At 44.3% G+C, this 18,508-nt stretch overlaps 1 protein-coding gene across 1 annotated transcript in view; it reads left to right on the forward strand.

Annotated features, from left to right (window-relative positions):
- The first annotated feature begins 10,489 nt into the window (after nt 1–10,489).
- The window catches only part of ATG10 (autophagy related 10), a 60,753-nt gene continuing 52,734 nt past the window's right edge, over nt 10,490–18,508 (forward strand). The window contains exons 1-3 of the mRNA XM_058827114.1: nt 10,490–10,576; nt 12,554–12,679; nt 18,284–18,403. Of these exons, the coding sequence (XP_058683097.1) occupies nt 12,566–12,679; nt 18,284–18,403 (234 nt within the window). The 5' untranslated portion in view covers nt 10,490–10,576; nt 12,554–12,565. The remainder of the gene's footprint in view (nt 10,577–12,553; nt 12,680–18,283; nt 18,404–18,508) is intronic.

An 18,508-nucleotide genomic window follows, 5' to 3' on the forward strand; every position in this document is an offset into this window, starting at 1 on the left:
GCACTGCCAGGGATCCAGGGGCAGCCCCAGCTGCTCTGGGCACCCTGTGCCAGGGCCTGCCCACCCTGCCAGGGAACAATTCCTGCCCAAGATTCCATCCAGCCCTGCCCTCTGCCACTGGCAGCCATTCCCCTTGTCCTGTCACTCCAGGTCCTTGCCCAAATTCCCTCTCCAGCTCCCTTTTAGGTGCTGATATTAATTTATTATGCCATTGGTTACTGGTTCCCACTTGGATGCAGAGTGATTTCCTGTAACTTTTTGGAGGCAGCCATCCAGCCAGGTCCTTATCCATCCAAGAGTCCCTCCTTCAAACCTGTCTCTCCAATTCAGTGCCAAAGTCTGAGTCTACACAGAGCTAAGTAGTTCTGCTATGAAGACAGAAATTATTTAGAATGCAAAAGAAATCTTGTATCCTACAGGGATTAGCTGTATGCTTAATTTTGAAAGTTCAGAATTGCCTTATGGCTAAATATGTGCATGTGTGAAATCTGGAATTTGTGGAGATGGTGGCTGTTAGCCCCCAAACACATAAGAGAAAAACAGGAGAAAATGTGAAAGAGGAATGTTTAGAAATGTACCCTCTTTCGCAGTATAGCAAAGATATACAAAAAAACCCTGATTGTCTTTTGCAAGGTATATTGAATATATTTTGTATCTAAATTAAATGATTTAAGATATATGAATTCTGCTTTGAGACCCTAATTACTGCCTCTTTGGAAGTAACGTGGAGGAGCATCCAGTGAGGAGGGAGAATGCTATAAACAGAAACCCCAACAAGAGGGCTGCTACTGGAATGTTCATGATACTGTGGAATCCAAACAAGCAGACAAAGTTCAAGAAATTGAAATATAGGGTAACACCAGTTCCACACTCTGAGTGTTGTATCTCATTTACGTCTGACTTTGCATCACGTACAGAGCAGCTACAGTTGATGTGATTTGTGGCAATGTGAGATTTGTAAATGCCACCCCCTTTAGCCTTTTCTGGAGTGAGCTGGAGGTACTCCATTTCATCTCCTCTGGAAAGGAATACTGCTTGCAAAAGTAACATTGGCTTCCTCAGGAGCAACCAAGGGAATTGAAGGCCTTTCATCTCTAATAAATTCAAACCATGGTAAATCTTCAGGTGCTTTTTGATGACATGGTTCTTAACAAAAGACTAACAATTATAGCAAACTTATGTTGTCTCTAGTAAGCCTTTATCTGATAATATAACCAGTAATAACACAACAGTAGGGACCTAAATCTAGACTTCTTAATGTTGTATTTGCTGATCTGGTGAATATGGTTACAGGCTTGAGCCTTAAAACACCATTTCACAGCTTCCCACTCCCAACCATACAGCCATATCTCTTTCAGACACCAGCATTGTGGCACCTGGGAACTCGGTTTAGTGGTGAACATGTGGTACTGGGTTAAAGGCTGTACTTCATGGTCTTAGAGGCTTGCCCAACCTCAAAGGTTAACATAAAAAAAAATAATTAAGGAAATGAACATTTCTTGGTAGGAACACCCTCCCTAAGCTCAATTAAAAATGCTTCTTTTTACTTACTTAATATCATGTCTCTAAATCCTTCAGTTCCATTGGTCTGATTATCTCATCATTCTGCCTTCCCTTCCCTTTTACTCTGAACAATACTGTACATTTTCATAATAATTATACTTTGATTTTCTATACACCCATGCTCTCAGTTGAGCATCTGAAAGGGCCTTAAGTACTATTGAATTGATCTTCAAAACACCTCTCACATTATCGTCCTCATCCTCATTCCCCCAGGTAGGTGAAAATAGCAGCAAGGAGCCAGTGATGTGCCGAGGGCAATAGAGGGAGCAGGGGCAGAGATGGAAGAAGGTGAGAGCTGAAAATAGGTGACACCAGCCTCACCAGTTGCCCCCCTGCATTTCCCCAGTTGATAAAACAGGGCAGAGCAGCTGTTCCTCAGCTTCTGGAAACCCACAGCGAGCTGTCATCTCCCAAGGTGCTTTTAGCCACCTCAGTGTGTAAACATTTTCCTGAAAGAAGGCAAGATAATTCACCAGACAGACAACATTTGTAGGTGTTGTTGCAAACATACAATGATATGTATTTTTACACGAACGAAATACGCCTATTCATAAAGCCACGGTGTTTGTGAGCAGGTGAAGGGACAGAAAAAGTTACCAAGAGTTGGGATAAAAGGGATTAAACAGAAAGTGACCTGGATTTGGATAATCTGTAGGCATGGCAGACAAAAGAAATTAAAGGCTGGGAAAACAGTGCTTGGGATCGCTGCTGCTGGGTGGGTCTCCTTTGAATTGGTGCTCGGGGGCACATTCCACTATTCTTACATGCAGAATAACCACCTCTCTGCCCTCCACAAATCACGTACAAATGTATACACTGTACACCGGGGACCCGCCGTTTAATTTTACATCTTATTTCGGCTTTGTTTCTCGAATTTTGCTGTTTCTATGAAAACTCCTGGGAAGAGAAACCTGTCTCTTCAGCATGATTTAGTCTGGGTCCTGCAGAGGACTTACCCGGGTTTGTCATTCCTCAGGTGTTGCGGCCCCACCAGCAGCGCGGATAATGCAGAGTGATTGCTGGGCTGAATGAATTCTGACATAGCCTCGCTGACTTCAGCAGAGCTGCTCCGGTGGTGAGTTTGGCCCGTGGATCCCATTGTTATGTTAAGGAGCTGTCAGCGCCGTGCACAGATCAGGGGAGCTAAGGCTGATGAGCTACTGGAGCTAAAGTGTGCTATTTCACAGTGTTATTAAATACATCATTCAAATTTCGGTGACAGACCGCTCTCAGACTCTTCTCTTCCTGACTTCCTTTGACTCCTGCTGTAGTATTTACCTGGTGAAAGTGCTGCACAATGGCTGGGGCTGTGGATTGGAGGTGGTTTGGATAACCTCTACCCCCTGCCCTGCTTGAAATCTCCCCGTGTGGTACAACTGTGCTGCAGGTAAATACTCCAGTGAACCCTTGTGCCAGGGTAAATTTGGTCAAGTGGGTCAGTGCGTTTGGGAATCATGGACTAAAAGTGAGAAATTCAGAGGTAAATATTGGGGGGGGCACAAGAGTTCTGAAACTGCAAGAACCTGATGTTGAAATTCTGCTGACACGGTTTGGAGGGTTGGACCCCAATAAATCCATCTTTAGCACACACTTTTGCAGTGGAAATTGCTAGTGGTTTCAGCGTCAGGAAAGTATTCCAGCAACATTCAAAGGATCATCTTGCTTGATACATGCAGTAGTTATGCTGCAGGTTTCAAACTTTATCTGAATAAACATACAGCTGTTATGGGGGAAAAAACCCAACAAACCCAAACAAAACTTTATTTGATAATACCTCTAGTTTTATCGCTGATATGAGTTTTGGATGTTCTGGTAAATTCCTGGACTCTGTAATTCAAAAGAAAGAAAAAAACTCCTTGGCCTTGTCCAAATAATGATAAACAAAAGCATGAATGTTATAAATAAACTTGCGTTATTTAACAGAGTATTTGGTGAAGTCTAGCATGGAGGTGGTATTTTAGCACACTATAACTTCTTCATTTTAGGCAGCAAGTCTTTCCTGTGATGTAGAGATAATTCTTATCCTCAACAAATGGGAGAAAGAGGTATATAAAAAATGTATAGTTAGAGATCTTATGTTGGTGACGACATTAAAACACAGGGATTTTCTCCGGTGCCACAACTGTTGCGTTAGGAATGTTGGAGAGTAGTAAAACGTTAGGAATTCATGGGGAGGGGAGGCCTGAAGGAGAGCTGCATAATCCCTTGTTTAAGGTTACTTTGTTTCTGCATCCATATAAGTCACATTTTAACAAGTGGCTTTGAAATGCTCACCGAGAGACCACGGTCACCAGGCTATGCGCTTGTGCTTAAGAGATACTTAATAACAATTTTTTTCCAAGTAAACCGGTAAATTTCTCACAGAAGCAGCTCCAGTTTGCTGCTCATAAACTCATGCTAGTGTTATAGGCATGCCTTCTGACAGTACAAGGCAGTTCAATTTCATTATTGTACGCCCACAGCCCGTTGAATGTTTTCTAGGGTACAGAAGCCCAGAGTCACATCATAACCCCCTCATTACTCCCAAAGACCACCTCAACCCGTGACAATCCCCCCTATAGCCCCCCAAATCTCTCCAAATCCATGATAACTGCCCTATAGCCTCCTGAGAACCCCCTCCAGAGCTGCCCCAAATTCATAAGCCCTTATAGCCCCACAGACTCCTCCTGAGCCACCCAGACCCCCCCAAATCCATGACAACTTCCCAGAACCTCTCCAAACTCCCCCAGAGCCCCCCCAATCCATTTTACCCTATTAACTTCCTTGTTAATCTAGAACCCCCCCTAGCCCCACATAGCACCCCCAGACCTCTCTAGAGCCCCTTCAAATCTTCAACACCCCAGAGCCCCAAGAAAACCCCCTACAGGCCCACCAGAATCCCCAAGCCCCCATAACTCCCTGACAGCTCCCCCAGACCCTCCCAGACCACCACAAACCCATAATAATAAACCCCATTACCCCCTATAGCCTCCCCAGACCTCCCCAAAAGCCCACATAGTCCCTCTACAGCCCCCACCAGACATCCTACAGTGCTCTAAATCTGTATCACCCCAGAGCACCCCTGACCCCCTTGTGCCCCTCCAGCCTCCCTCAGGTCCCCATAAACCCATGAAAACCCCCTACAGCTACCCCCAAAAACTCCACAGCCCCCCAGACCTCCCCAAACCCATGATTATCCTCCCAATATCTCCCCCAAAGCTCTCTAATATCCCAGACCGCCCTTACAGCATGATAATTCCCCCATAGCCCCCCCAGAAACGCCCAAACCTCCTCCCAACCCCCCTTGTAGCCCTCCCAGACCCCCCAAACCCACAGTTTTTTACCCCCTGCCCCACAGTTTTCACCCAGCTGCCATCAGGAGGTAGTCTCACCGCTCTGGCGTGTCTCCAGCGTGCCCAAAGCGCTCTGCAGTTGTGCTGCTCCACTGCTGGGTATGGAGCTGGCATTTTCTCCTGGGATCTGAGCAGCCAGAGGAGGATTTCATGGTCTTTAATAAGAGATTTTATCTGTTACTAAAATAACAGGGAGTGATAACACTCCCTGGGTAACAACCTTACAGGGAAGGGCCTCAGCTGGACTGTGAGCTTAAGCTCCAGGGCTTGTCGCTTTGGTGTCACAGGCAAGGGGAAAAATCGGGAAGAAAGAAAATGAGACCAAATCTAACTCTTGGAACGATGCCTGTGGTGATCCTCAGAAATCCTGGGGTCAAACATGAGGATCCCACACATCCCTGGTGTGCAGGGTGTTGTGTGCATGCAGTGCTGCGACATCAAGAACATGTGTTAAGTCCAACCTGATGGGACACAACATGTACTGCATATACTACACATAAATACTGTAAAAAATATATATATACAGAAATACTTTATAATTTGCGTTTCTTCTTGCTTGGCTTCTGGATAGTTTCTGTTCTGTTGAACTACTTGATTTTACAAAAAATAAAATAAAAATAAAACCCTTTCACTTGTGAAGAAGTTCCCTCTCAATCTGGACCAGTCTCCTTAGGTACAAGAATTATTTAGACCTGTACCACAAGAGTAATTTACTCTGGAGTTTAGCAAAGGCTTAATTTATGTTATTTGCATAAAATTAATCCTAGTCCTGACCTACCTACAAAAATATTTCACACACTGCACTTTGAACTTGTTTCTGACTTTTTAGCGAACATTACACTAGCGCTGTAGTTTGCTGGTTTAATAAAACAAGAAAGACTAACTTGTTTATTTATTAGAATTCTACATATTTACATTTATATATATATATATTTATCTAAGTCTATTCTCTTACTATAATTTCATGTCATGGGTCATAATGGCCTTTGCTCCGCTGTCCACAGATATTTTAATGTTGTTCTGACCAAGAACTTGTGAGCTAATTAAAAAAAAAAAAATTAAAAACATCTTTCTGCATCAAGCAGATGCTTCTTATTAGCTGCAACTTCCCCCCAAATTCAATTTCCCTTTTGAGACCTCCAAATGTTGCTACCTCTTGTATGAATGGTGTCAGTACTTCCTAGATAGCCTGTCTCAAGTTGAATTCAATATATATTGGGATAATAGGGGACAAAAAAAAATAATGTAAACAAGAAAGGAACATGAATAACAGTAATTGGAAGAGAGAAAAAAAAAACAAATGAAAAAAATTAATTTGAGCTCTGAAAGATTTATTCAACTTTTATGTAAAATGAAAAAGGTAGGGAAAATTGCTAAAAAGAGAAGGTGGCAACAACTGCTGCATTGTGACTGTACTTCCTTCAGCGCTGATTTGAAACGTTTGCCACTGGAGTGGAATAAAAACCTTCATGAAAAATGAATGCTGTTTGTGTACCTCTGTGTTTATTTCCTTTTGAACTTTCAGCACAGTCACAGGGCCCAAGAGCTCAAACAGCTGAAGGCATAGAATACAAGTTGACAAAATTCATCTCCATTCACCAGCCCAGCAGTTACCACAGTCTTCAACAGGCCACTTCATTCCTCCTTTTCTGCCAGGAAAAGGAAAAATAGCACTGCTTGTGTACCTCACAAAAGAAGAGTGGTATTACAGTGATTACTGGAATATAGGGTTTGCTAACAGTTTTGAAAGAGCAGATGCTCACTTGCCGAGTTCTGTCAGGGGACAGAATTTTGACTACTAAGTCTCCTGAACAAACACAGCAGAAAAATGCAGAATTATCTTATTTATAATACCTGTTACATATTAGTACAGAAAACAAAGAAACTTTGAGTTATAGCACAAGTGAAATGGTTTGAGCAGCCTCACAGGACATTCTCAGAAGCATTTTGGTTTGTCTACATCATTATTTCATATTTGGCCCACCTGGCAATATACTTTTTTTTATAAAACTTTGCAACATGGGTACTGCCAGGCACTGGCAATAACAAATTATTATCTCTTTTTGTCCTAGCAACATCACTCAGTGTCAGAAATTAAGAGTAATCAAAGAACAAAGTGTAAGATGTAGCATTAGAATTACTGTGAAGAATTACTTTGTCAGGAGATGAAGCACACTGAGGAAGATTCATGGAATGAAATGTACATGGTGTTAATTCTGTCAGTCTGAGAGCTGTAATGTCACCTTTTCTCCTTTGAAGAGTGGAGTGCTGCATGAACTGCTCGACTGATCAAGGGGTTAGGGCTGGAGCTGTGTTTCCTGGGACAAAAGAGCAGGATGAAGAGATGAAAAAGACCTTTCAGAGGTCATTCAGTCTGGCTGATAAAGGATTATTCTCCACCATCTTTATTTTAGTTCTAAAATTCCCAATCAACAAAGTTCCTACGACCATCACAATTTACTCTGAAAATCTTTTCTTTTTGATACTTGATAAAAACATGGTATTTGTATCAATGACTTTGGTCATTCATCATCATCATCATGATCAATGATAATATGTGAAAAATACATATGTTCTAAATGCATGATAATATATTTAGAAGAAAATTAAATAGTCTAATGACCTTTTAATGCATTTAAGTATATAAACATCTAAGCAGGGACACAAAGAACAGGGCTATTAATGCTCTTGCATGGCAGAGATGAGATGGAAACCTGAGGCATTTTTTTCAGGCAAAAGGAGGGAGAAAGAGGAGAGAACCCCCCAGTTTGGGATGTCTTGTCCAGGAAGTTCTGAGCCGTAGCAGATGCATTTCCCTTGATAAAGAGGCACACACTGCAATCCACTGCAGTGCCCTGGCAACGGGACTGGAGATGACCAAGCTGATACCAGGTGCTGCAAGAACAGAATTTCACTCTGCTCAGCCTTATTTTTTCAGCCATGGCAACTCCTTTGCCAACTCTGATGCAAAATCAGGGTCCTATCAGCCACTTTTCACATGAGCCATGTCTCAAACCCAACGATTCTTCCCTAAGATAATCCAGAGAGACTGTAACAAAGCTAAAATTAGAAATCAGGAGCTGTAGCTTCCGAGGAAATGCACATTACGTGACGTTTTTTCATTACCACATGCATTTACTGTTAGCAAAAAAGGCCTAGAGAGAACACTCCACAGTGCAAAAATCCTCCCCCAGAACTCAGGGGTGAGTGAAAACACAGTGTTTTACTCACCAAATTTTATTAAAAAACCCAACATTTAAAAGAAACAGTAAATGATTATATAAATAATTAATTCTGATGATTAAATAAGGGCTATAGCATCACAGCCCATAGCTATAACGGCATCACCCAAACTACGCAGCTGATTTTAAAAATGACGTATGCTGTGAGAAAACTAATCTGAAAAGGCACCCTAATCTGTTCAAAGCACATAACACAATTATTAATTCTCCAGAATAAATGAATGAAGTAAAACTTCACTTAAATATATATATATACCTTACGTTGAAAACTCAAAACTTAGGAGGAACGTTTCATTGATCACAAGTGGTGAAAAACACCTTTACACATGAACTCTGGTATTTATTTGAACAACTTGACTGCTAACAGGAATTTTAAGAACAAAGAGAAACGCTTTACCTCAGGAATATTTCAGAAAAAAAAAAAAAAAAAAAAAAAAAAAAAAAAAAAAAAAGCTTTGGCCGTCCTAAGCTCTCTACACCTAGCAAATTACAAGGAAATTAGGAGGTGCACAGTTGGGAAAATGTCACATCACAGTACACCATTTGCATACAGAAGCTCTCCCTGAATAGTGTGGTCGCCAGATTGGTGGGGTAGCTCTGGTTTACTATAAACACAACAATCCTAGAACTATTTAAAATGGCAGTTTATAACTAAAATGGTAAACCAAAGATTTTCTGTGTATCTTGTTGTGGTGCATTCTGCATGCACTACCTTGGTCTGCTTAGCTATACCAGACAAGACTTTACCACTGAAAAATATATGGTCTAATGGACTCTTTAATTTAAAAATAATTCCCCAAGCATTTGCGTAGCAGAACAACTTAGATGCTCCTCCCAAATTCTCAGACCTCCAGACAATTACAGAAACTGAGTAATGGATGGAACACTGGAATACATGCTGGCACCTCCTGGAAGTGGCCTAGGAGGGACAGTGCTCAGGTGACCCCCGTGGTCATCTTAACTCCACACCACCTCCTCCTCAAAAAGTAACATTACATATTTATACAGCACGGAGAAGAAGGTGACTAGGCCTGCTATTGCTGAGCACTTGAAGGAAGAACAACCTGGGCTGGGTGAAGCTTGTGGCAGGCAGGAGGAGGCTGATGGCAGCGCTGGATGCATGGAGGGCTCCTCCAGGGCTGGTTGGGGGCCCACACCTCTCACTGGGCAGCCCTCAGGATCCCTCATCCCCCTCGGGACCCATCTCTGCCCCATCACTCCCTCACCACTCTCAGCCCCTCATCCCTTGTTCACCGCTCCCCTTCAGCCCCCATCCCTCATTCCCTTCTCCCCTTCAGCCCCCATCCCTCATTCCCTTCTCCCCTTCAGCCCCCATCCCTCATTCCCTTCTCCCCTTCAGCCTCCATCCCTCATTCCCTTCTCCCCTTCAGCCCCCATCCCTCATTCCCTTCTCCCCTTCAGCCCCCATCCCTCATTCCCTTCTCCCCTTCAGCCCCCATCCCTCATTCCCTTCTCCCCTTCAGCCCCCATCCCTCATTCCCTTCTCCCCTTCAGCCCCCATCCCTCATTCCCTTCTCCCCTTCAGCCCCCATCCCTCATTCCCTTCTCCCCTTCAGCCCCCATCCCTCATTCCCTTCTCCCCTTCAGCCTCCATCCCTCATTCCCTTCTCCCCTTCAGCCCCCATCCCTCATTCCCTTCTCCCCTTCAGCCCCCATCCCTCATTCCCTTCTCCCCTTCAGCCCCCATCCCTCATTCCCTTCAGCCTCCATCCTTCATTCCCTTCTACCCTTCAGCCCCTCACCCCTCATTCCCTTCTCCCCTTCAGCCCCCATCCCTCATTCCCTTCAGCCTCCATCCTTCATTCCCTTCTACCCTTCAGCCCCTCACCCCTCATTCCCTTCTCCCCTTCAGCCCCCATCCCTCATTCCCCACTCCCCTTCAGCCCCCATCCCTCATTCTCTTCTCCCCTTCAGCCCCTCACCCCTCATTCCCCACCGCCCCTCATCTCTGCCACCCTCACCCTCCCGGTTCACACCCTGCTTGTCCCCCTCAACCCTGCAACCACCTCAGCCTTCATCCCCTACAACCCCTCATTCCTTCACCTCCCTCATTCCCCTCATATCCCTTATTGCCCTCATGCGTTTCATTCCCTGTATCTCGCCATTCCCTCATCCCTCTCATTCCCTGAGTCCTTCATTCCCTCACTACTTCATCCCCCTCATCCGCCCATTTCCTCACTCCTTCATTCTCCCATTCCCTCTCACCCCCCTCACTCCCTCAGGCTCACATTCCCGCCCCCTCCCCAGCCCTCGCGCACGCGCACCCGGCCCTCGCTCCCTCCCCGTCGCGCGCCCGGAGCGGCGGGGCCGCGCATGCGCGTCGGGGCGGGGCGGGCGCGCGCCCGGAGCGGCGGGAGGAGGAGGAGGAGGAGAAGGAGGAAAAAGAGGAGGAAAAGGAAAAAGGAGGAGGAGCGCACGGTACGTGAGGGGCGGTGAGCGGGGCTGGTCCCTCCCGCTCTCCCCGACCCTGTCCGCCGGGGCCGGGAGGACCGAGGAGAGGAGGAAAAGGAGCAACCTGTGCAGGGCTCGCCGCCGGCAGCCGGCCAGGCCCGTGTCCGAGCGGGACCGGCCCGTGCGGGTCGGCTCAGGGCTCTTTCACAGAGTCTGCAGAAGGGAACACTGAGTGGGGATCCCGTGGATCCACACCAACATCTCCAAGGGCTGCCAGAGGATGGGGCCGGGCTCTGCTGGGCGCTGCCCATAATAAAATAAACCCCAGCGAGCGGCAGCCCTGCAGGAGGAAGAACTTGTGTCCATGGAGGGGCAGAGGCCTGGAAGAGCTGCCCAGGGAGGGCCTTGCAGTGTCCCTATGTGGAGCCATGGCAGCCCCAGCTGGGCACGGCCTGGGCTGAGGGAGCTCCACAGGAACCTTCCAAACACAAACTATTCAGGGATTCGGTGATTTTTCACAGCTGCCGATTTCCAGAAGCGCACAGCTCTGCTTCAACCCTGTGAGGGAACTGTGCTCTCCTCACGTTTTTCAATGAGGGCAATTTGCAGCCCGTCATCAGGGCTGGGGCACTTGGGGAATTGCAGAAACACTTGCGCTCTCTGTTTCCTGCTTTTCCCCTTTCCTGGCATCCAAGAGGCACAGAGCAGCAAAGCCTTGGGTTAACTGCTGTTGAGAGTAATGTGTTTCAAGTGCTAATAAATAATTTTTGTCGTGAGCAGACAGGATGATGATGTGACTCAGGGTCAGGTACTGAAAAATAATGAGCATTGCATGAGGTGCTGTGAGACTTGTATTTCTTGTTAAGGAGAGGTGTGATCCGGTTGTAATAGTTACAGGTTATTGTTGTGATAGCCACTGACAGGACAAGGAGAATGGCTTTAAACTGAAAGAATAGTTTTAGAGTAGATAATGGGAAGAAATTCTTCCCTGTGAAGCAGTGGCTGCTCCTGGATCCCTGGAAGTGTCCAAAGCCAGGCTGGATGGGGCTTGGTGCAGCCTGGGACAGTGGAAGGTCCCTGGCCATGGATCAAGATGAGTTTTATGGTTCCTTCCATCCAAACCATTCAGTGATTTGTTTGTGGTGCTGCCTGCTGCCTGATGTCCACAAACACGTAGAACCAACCCTATTTATGACACAACCTCATCGAAATGGGCAGCGGGAGAGGGGGGACAAGTAAAAATGACCAAATTCTCTGAGAAAAATCTTATTTTCAAAACCATGTGAGGAAACCCTTTGAGGGATAGGGAAGGTTTTGAAGCCATATTTTGGGCCATGGAGAGCTGCACTGCACTCTTAAGGAAATAAATTTTAAAAGTGCAGCTCTGGGCTGCCCGGTACAGGAAAGACACCACCATGCTGGAACCAGCCCAGCAGAGCCCCAGAGATGATTAAGGGTGTTTGGTGTATGAGGCAAGGCTGAGAGATGGATCAGCCTAGAGAAGAGAAAGGTCAGTGGGCTCTCCTAAATGTATTTAACCATAAAGACATGGTGGGAGGGAATAAAGAAGGTGGAGCTAGACTTTCTTGAGTCAAGATGACACAAGAGGCAACAAGCACAAACTGATAGGTAAATGCTTCCAGTTAAACAAAAACAAAAGTATTCCCTGCTATGATGATTGAGCACTGGAACAGGTTCCCTGTAGAGAGGCTGTGGCATATCCATCCTTGGAGATAATCAAAACCCAAATGGAAACAATCCTGAGCAGCCTGCTGCAGTTGACACTGCTGTGGGCAAGAGGTCTCCAAAGGTCTCTTCCAGCCTCAGCTTTTCTGCAGATCCACAATGCCCTGTTGGAACTGAAGAAAAGTCTTTGTTTTATTTAAAGCAAGAGTTTTTTTTTTTTCCTATGCTTTTTTATTTTACTGTTCAGTTGCTATAAATTAGTGAAATTTCTTGGTGTTCTTTTTATCTGCCAGCACTAACCTTCAGTTTGCTCTGCAGGTACGCTATGGCATGGCAGGTGAAGAGGGCTTCTTTTTGGAGGAGAAAAGATTCAAGCAGTGCTGTGAAGACTTTGTTAAACATTCGCAGCAGATAGGAGATGGTTGGGAGTGGAGAGCCAGCAAGGTAAAACAATCACAGCGTTCACTTTTTGAATCTCTTGGTGGACTTCCTGAGCTGTTGACAACCACCACAAGCTGGAACATCCTTTAGCAACACAGGAAGCAAATTTTTCACACAGCTGGTCCAAGGCTGTAGCAGTGCCTAGGTGTCAAGTTGTCGTGAGGGTTTAGGCTGGTGCACGTATTGGATCTGTGGATCTCTGAATCCTGGCCAATCTATCAAAACCCTTTTCAGCTGTGGGTAGGACCAGACAATGAATGTGGTGTCACTGTGAAATTCAATCCCTCCTACTCTGGGCAACTGCCTGTGGTTTTATATCCAAGGTTTTCTTTAACCCTTTAGGTTGAAATGCCACATAGCCTTTGTTCTAGATTCTTGGCTTAGTATTTTCATTACAGTACCTGTCAGTTGCATACAGGAACCAGAAATATCTGCCAGTATTAATGATCAATTCTCATTATTTTCTGCTTCTCCATAACTTTCAAACCTCTACAATAATAATTACATATTGTTTCTAGGTCATTAATCAAAATTTTAAATAGCACAGGGCTAAGATTAGTCCCAAAGGACCCTATTAAAATCACTTCTCTTATGATGATTTCCCCATTTTTTAAGTTACATTTAAGATCTGTGAATTAATAAATTTTCATCCTATAGCATGTGTAAGATTAGTGTGGGATTATTTCAATTTTTTCAAATTTACACTTGTGGAATCCACAGATATTTTAGGGAATTCTGAGCAAGTATTATTCCTACTTGTATGTTTATCAACCAAACATGTCTCCTGAAATTACACTGAGAAATTCTGTTTTCTTTAAGAAAAATGCTTTTACTATACAATTTTTTTTCAGTTACTAAACTTGATGACTTTTGTTATTTTGCTCAGGATAATGTCAAACTAATATGTATGTAGGTACACAAATTAGCCAATATATGTATTATAGTGTATAAATACATATTGATACGGTATATAAAAATGTATTGTTAGAGTGTATGAAGATGTATTGATAAATGCTGGCTTTTTCTGACATGTAGGTTTTCATGTTCTCTTTTTTGTGTGTTCTTTCTATTGTAGAAAATTTGCTGCTCTAGCTTTTTTTTTTTTTTTCTTTCTGGTTTTTTAGGGTTTAATGGCTTTAGTGGTTTCCCATGCTTTCGTGAATTTTTTGAAAAAAGTCCATGCCTTTTCCAATGTGTGCCATCATTTTTACATATGTAGTTTTACATTAATGTTTGTAACCCTTTCATCACAGACAATCAGAATTTCAGTAAGAGGGAGGACTTTGGACTTTAGATTTTTTCTGTTTAGGAATTTTTAAAAGAGTGTAAATATTAGCCAAGTGTTACAATGCACCCTTTCTTACAGCACACCATTTGAAACTTTAGATTTCAGTCCAAGGCTATATTTGTGAGGATTTATTCAACAAAGAAAGATGCTCTGAGCCTCCTCTACTGGGAATTTAATACATGGGTCAAAGTCTGAACTTTCTGTGAAATAAGAAGCTTTGCTGGAAATAGCAGAATGAGATAGATTTTTGTTCTCATATAAAAAAATTCTAAGAGGGTTGTTTTCTTTTTTTAATGGGCCAAGTTGGCGACTCTGTGATTTCAGCGTGTGATAAAAACCTGGCCATGGAGACCATCCATTTATAGTGTGCAGTCTGGGAAGAAAGCTTTTCCTCAACAAGATGTCTCATTGTCTTTTTACCTTTTTTTTTCTTTTTCTTTTTTTCTTTTTTTTTTACCCAGTATATGTGTTGTGGGTAGTTTGGGGCACTCTTAATTTTGCTGATGTAATGCACTTGGATCCCATTCCTCATTCCTGGCTCACGTGAATAGAGCCATTGATAGCAGTGAGACCACACAAGTGAAGCAGGCTGGTAGAACTGTGTTCCTGTGTTCCCATGTTTTTCTGTGGAGATTAAATTTAGATGATGAAATACTCATTGTTCTCGTGGAGCTGGCTCTTGGTGCGTAAGCTCACATGGCCCAAGCAGAACCCTGTATTTATAGCTGTAAGTGAAATGTTCCAAATGATGTTATTTTTATAATGTGTTTTCTTGGTTTGGGTTTTTTTCCCACTGGAAGAAAGCTGTAAAAAAGCCAAGAGCACCTCTAGTGCAGGAGCTGGTGGAGCTGAACTCGGGTGCTGCTGTTAGGGATGACTGGTTAAATCTTCTGTGGAGATGGAGATTTAACTGAAGCAAACAAGGCCCTGTTTGCTCTCTGCTTTATGTTTGTTTCATATTTGGAGAGGTTAATCCAGGTAATCATACCAAAAGCTGCATTAGTTCCTTTTGGCTTTTGATACAGCTGCGGTAGGAAGGTACTCCCGTTGCAAATTAGTGGGATCAAGGTTCTACAAAGCTACAGCTTTGATTTATAGGGGTATAGAAATGTGCAGAGTACAAAACACTACAGAGTGCAGCAGGAGGGATGCTCCTCTTTCCTTCCTGCCCTGAGACACAGCTACCAAACACAGAGACTGCTGGCTCCATCCATCCATCATCCATCCATCCATCCATCCATCCATCCATCCATCCATCCATCCATCCATCCATCCATCCATCCATCCATCCTCCATCCATCCTCCATCCATCCTCCATCCATCATCCATCCATCATCCATCCATCATCCATCCATCCATCCATCCATCCATCCATCCATCCATCCATCCATCCATCCATCCATCCTCCATCCATCCATCATCCATCATCCATCCATCATCCATCATCCATCATCCATCATCCATCCATCATCCATCCATCATCCATCATCCATCATCCATCCATCATCCATCCATCATCCATCCATCATCCATCCATCATCCATCCATCATCCATCATCCATCCATCATCCATCCATCATCCATCCATCATCCATCCATCATCCATCCATCATCCATCCATCCATCATCCATCCATCCATCATCCATCCATCATCCATCATCCATCCATCATCCATCATCCATCCATCATCCATCCATCATCCATCCACCCATCCATCCATCATCCATCCATCCATCCATCCATCCACCCATCCATCCATCATCCATCCATCCACCCATCCATCCATCCATCCATCATCCATCCATCCATCATCCATCATCCATCATCCATCATCCATCCATCATCCATCCATCCACCCATCCATCCATCATCCATCCATCCATCCACCCATCCATCCATCCATCCATCATCCATCCATCCATCATCCATCATCCATCATCCATCATCCATCATCCATCCATCATCCATCCATCATCCATCCATCATCCATCCATCCATCATCCATCCATCATCCATCCATCCATCATCCATCCATCCATCATCCATCATCCATCCATCATCCATCCATCATCCATCCATCATCCATCCATCATCCATCCATCATCCATCCATCCATCCATCATCCATCATCCATCCATCATCCATCATCCATCCATCCATCATCCATCCATCCATCATCCATCCATCATCCATCCATCCATCCATCCATCCATCCATCCATCATCCATCCATCCATCCATCCATCATCCATCCATCCATCATCCATCATCCATCATCCATCATCCATCATCCATCCATCATCCATCCATCATCCATCCATCAGCCATCATCCATCAGCCATCATCCATCCATCATCCATCCATCCATCCATCCATCATCCATCCATCCATCATCCATCCATCCATCATCCATCCATCCATCATCCCTCCCTCCCTCCCTCCCTCCCTCCCTCCCTCCCTCCCTCCCTCCCTCCCTCCCTCCCTCCCTCCCTCCCTCCCTCCCTCCCTCCCTCCCTCCCTCCCTCCCTCCCTCCCTCCCTCCCTCCCTCCCTCCCTCCCTCCCTCCCTCCCTCCCTCCCTCCCTCCCTCCCTCCCTCCCTCCCTCCCTCCCTCCCTCCCTCCCATGTTCTCGTGGCACTCACAGGGTGCAAAGGCTGTGAGGTTTGACTCTTTTGGGGGTAAGAACTGGTTCAGGGAGGCAGAGGCTCTCTCCAGCCCTGTTCTGGCTCAGCTCGCTGTGCCGTGGGGCATGTCACCTCTGTGGGTGGCTGCAGCACTTCTGCTGCTGCTCTTAGTGCGACAAATACCTGTGCAGGTATCTTTCCTCCTGCTGGCACTGTTGGGAAGCTCCTTGAGGAGACACTCCAGAGGAACAAGGAGACCCTTGAGAGGGTGTTGAGAGCGAAGGAAGTGGATTTTCTATCACCAATTTAGGCTTAGCTGTCCTTTCATCAATTCTCTGCGCACTGGGTTCCTCCCTGCTCAGGCTGCACTTGGCTCTGCAGCCAGGACATGCAGGAAAGTTTGGTGGGTTCATGCTCTTAATGAGATTTACTGAGAAAGTAAGGCATACACTATGAGGAGTGAGCAATGTAATTGCCTATACTGTTCTTCATGCTTAAAAATCAATGGAAAAAATACATGTAGAGAGCATTATCCTTTTTTTTTTAATGTGTGAAACTTGATCAGAGCGAAGTAAACAAATAGATCACAGATTTTGGAGGTACATGTAATCTACAGTGTCTTTGGAAAGAGAGAATTAGTGTGTCAGTACAAAAGCTGTGCTGGTTTAAAGGTCAAAATAAATGGCATAAACTGTGTCAGCAATGACAAACTAACCAAAGAGTTAAATCACAACTAAATTTGCAGTCTTGTCAAGTAATTTAATGCTATGTTAATGAATTTTGTAGTGAGACTGTTTTGAATAGAATCCTTTTCCATCAGATGTTGTGCATATGCTCTCTGTTTGTCTAAAATAAAATGTAATGAAACAGCTAATAAACCCCCAATTTATTTGTTTCCTTTGAGAAATAAATCCTCAACATGCAACTACTGTTCTTTGTCTTCTGTACATGCTTTCTCCCTTTCAGAGTGTACCTGTTATTAAACGCTTTCTCTCCTCTTGCTTCTAATTAGCAAAAATAAAATGTGCAGGTAGGCACATGCAGGAAAGCTCCTAAAGCTTTCTTCCGCCACTCTGGGATTGTGCTAGGGCACTTAACAGCTGTGGGCTGTGTGGCCTGGGAAGCAGAATGATAAAATGGGAGCTGGGAGAAGGCACAGCTTCGTCTGTTTCCTCTCAGGTTTGACCTCAAAGGTGATCAAGAGGAGGAAACAAGTTGTGACTCTGCATACATAAATTCTGAGGTTTTGTTTTGTTTTGTTTTTCAGAACTTCGTAAAGTTAGAGGGGGAAACAGAGCAAAACCAAACCAGGCTCGCAAGAGTTGGGAAGTTAATCCTGGCATGAATGCATTAAAATAGGTCAAAATTGTTAATAACTCCTCATCTCTTCATCATTTTGGTGCACTGCCTTCCTGTTCTTTGGCACTTATCCTGATCCCCAGGGTGCAGTTATCTTATTCCATTAATAGCTGTATTAAAATTTATTTTTTGCTGTTCAGGTCTTTGACTTCCTTCAACACCAAGAACTGGTGTAAACTATCTGTGAGAAGGTGCTGAGGAGCACTGCAGTCATCGGTGCCTATAAAAAGACTTGGAGCCTGTGCCTAAATACCATGCTCTGTTTATTTTCTAGAACAGTGAAGGCATTTACCATTTTGGTTACAGAAAATTTCTTTTTTCTTTTTCTGAACACAGGACCTTGGTGATGGTTATCTTAGTAAGACACACTTCCAAGTAAGAAACAGACACATCCCACCAGACCTCAAGGAGAAAAACAGTGATAACACTGAAGAGATGTTACTTGCACATGTAGAAGTAAGTACAGATTTTTGAACTTACGTGTTTATAAAATAAGTAATAAAATTAAAAACTACTGTGCTAGTAGGTCCTTCCAACAAGACTTCAGATCTGAAGTTACCA

Source organism: Poecile atricapillus, chromosome Z (genome assembly GCF_030490865.1).
Source record: "Poecile atricapillus isolate bPoeAtr1 chromosome Z, bPoeAtr1.hap1, whole genome shotgun sequence".
NCBI classification, from domain to species: Eukaryota; Metazoa; Chordata; class Aves; order Passeriformes; family Paridae; genus Poecile; species Poecile atricapillus.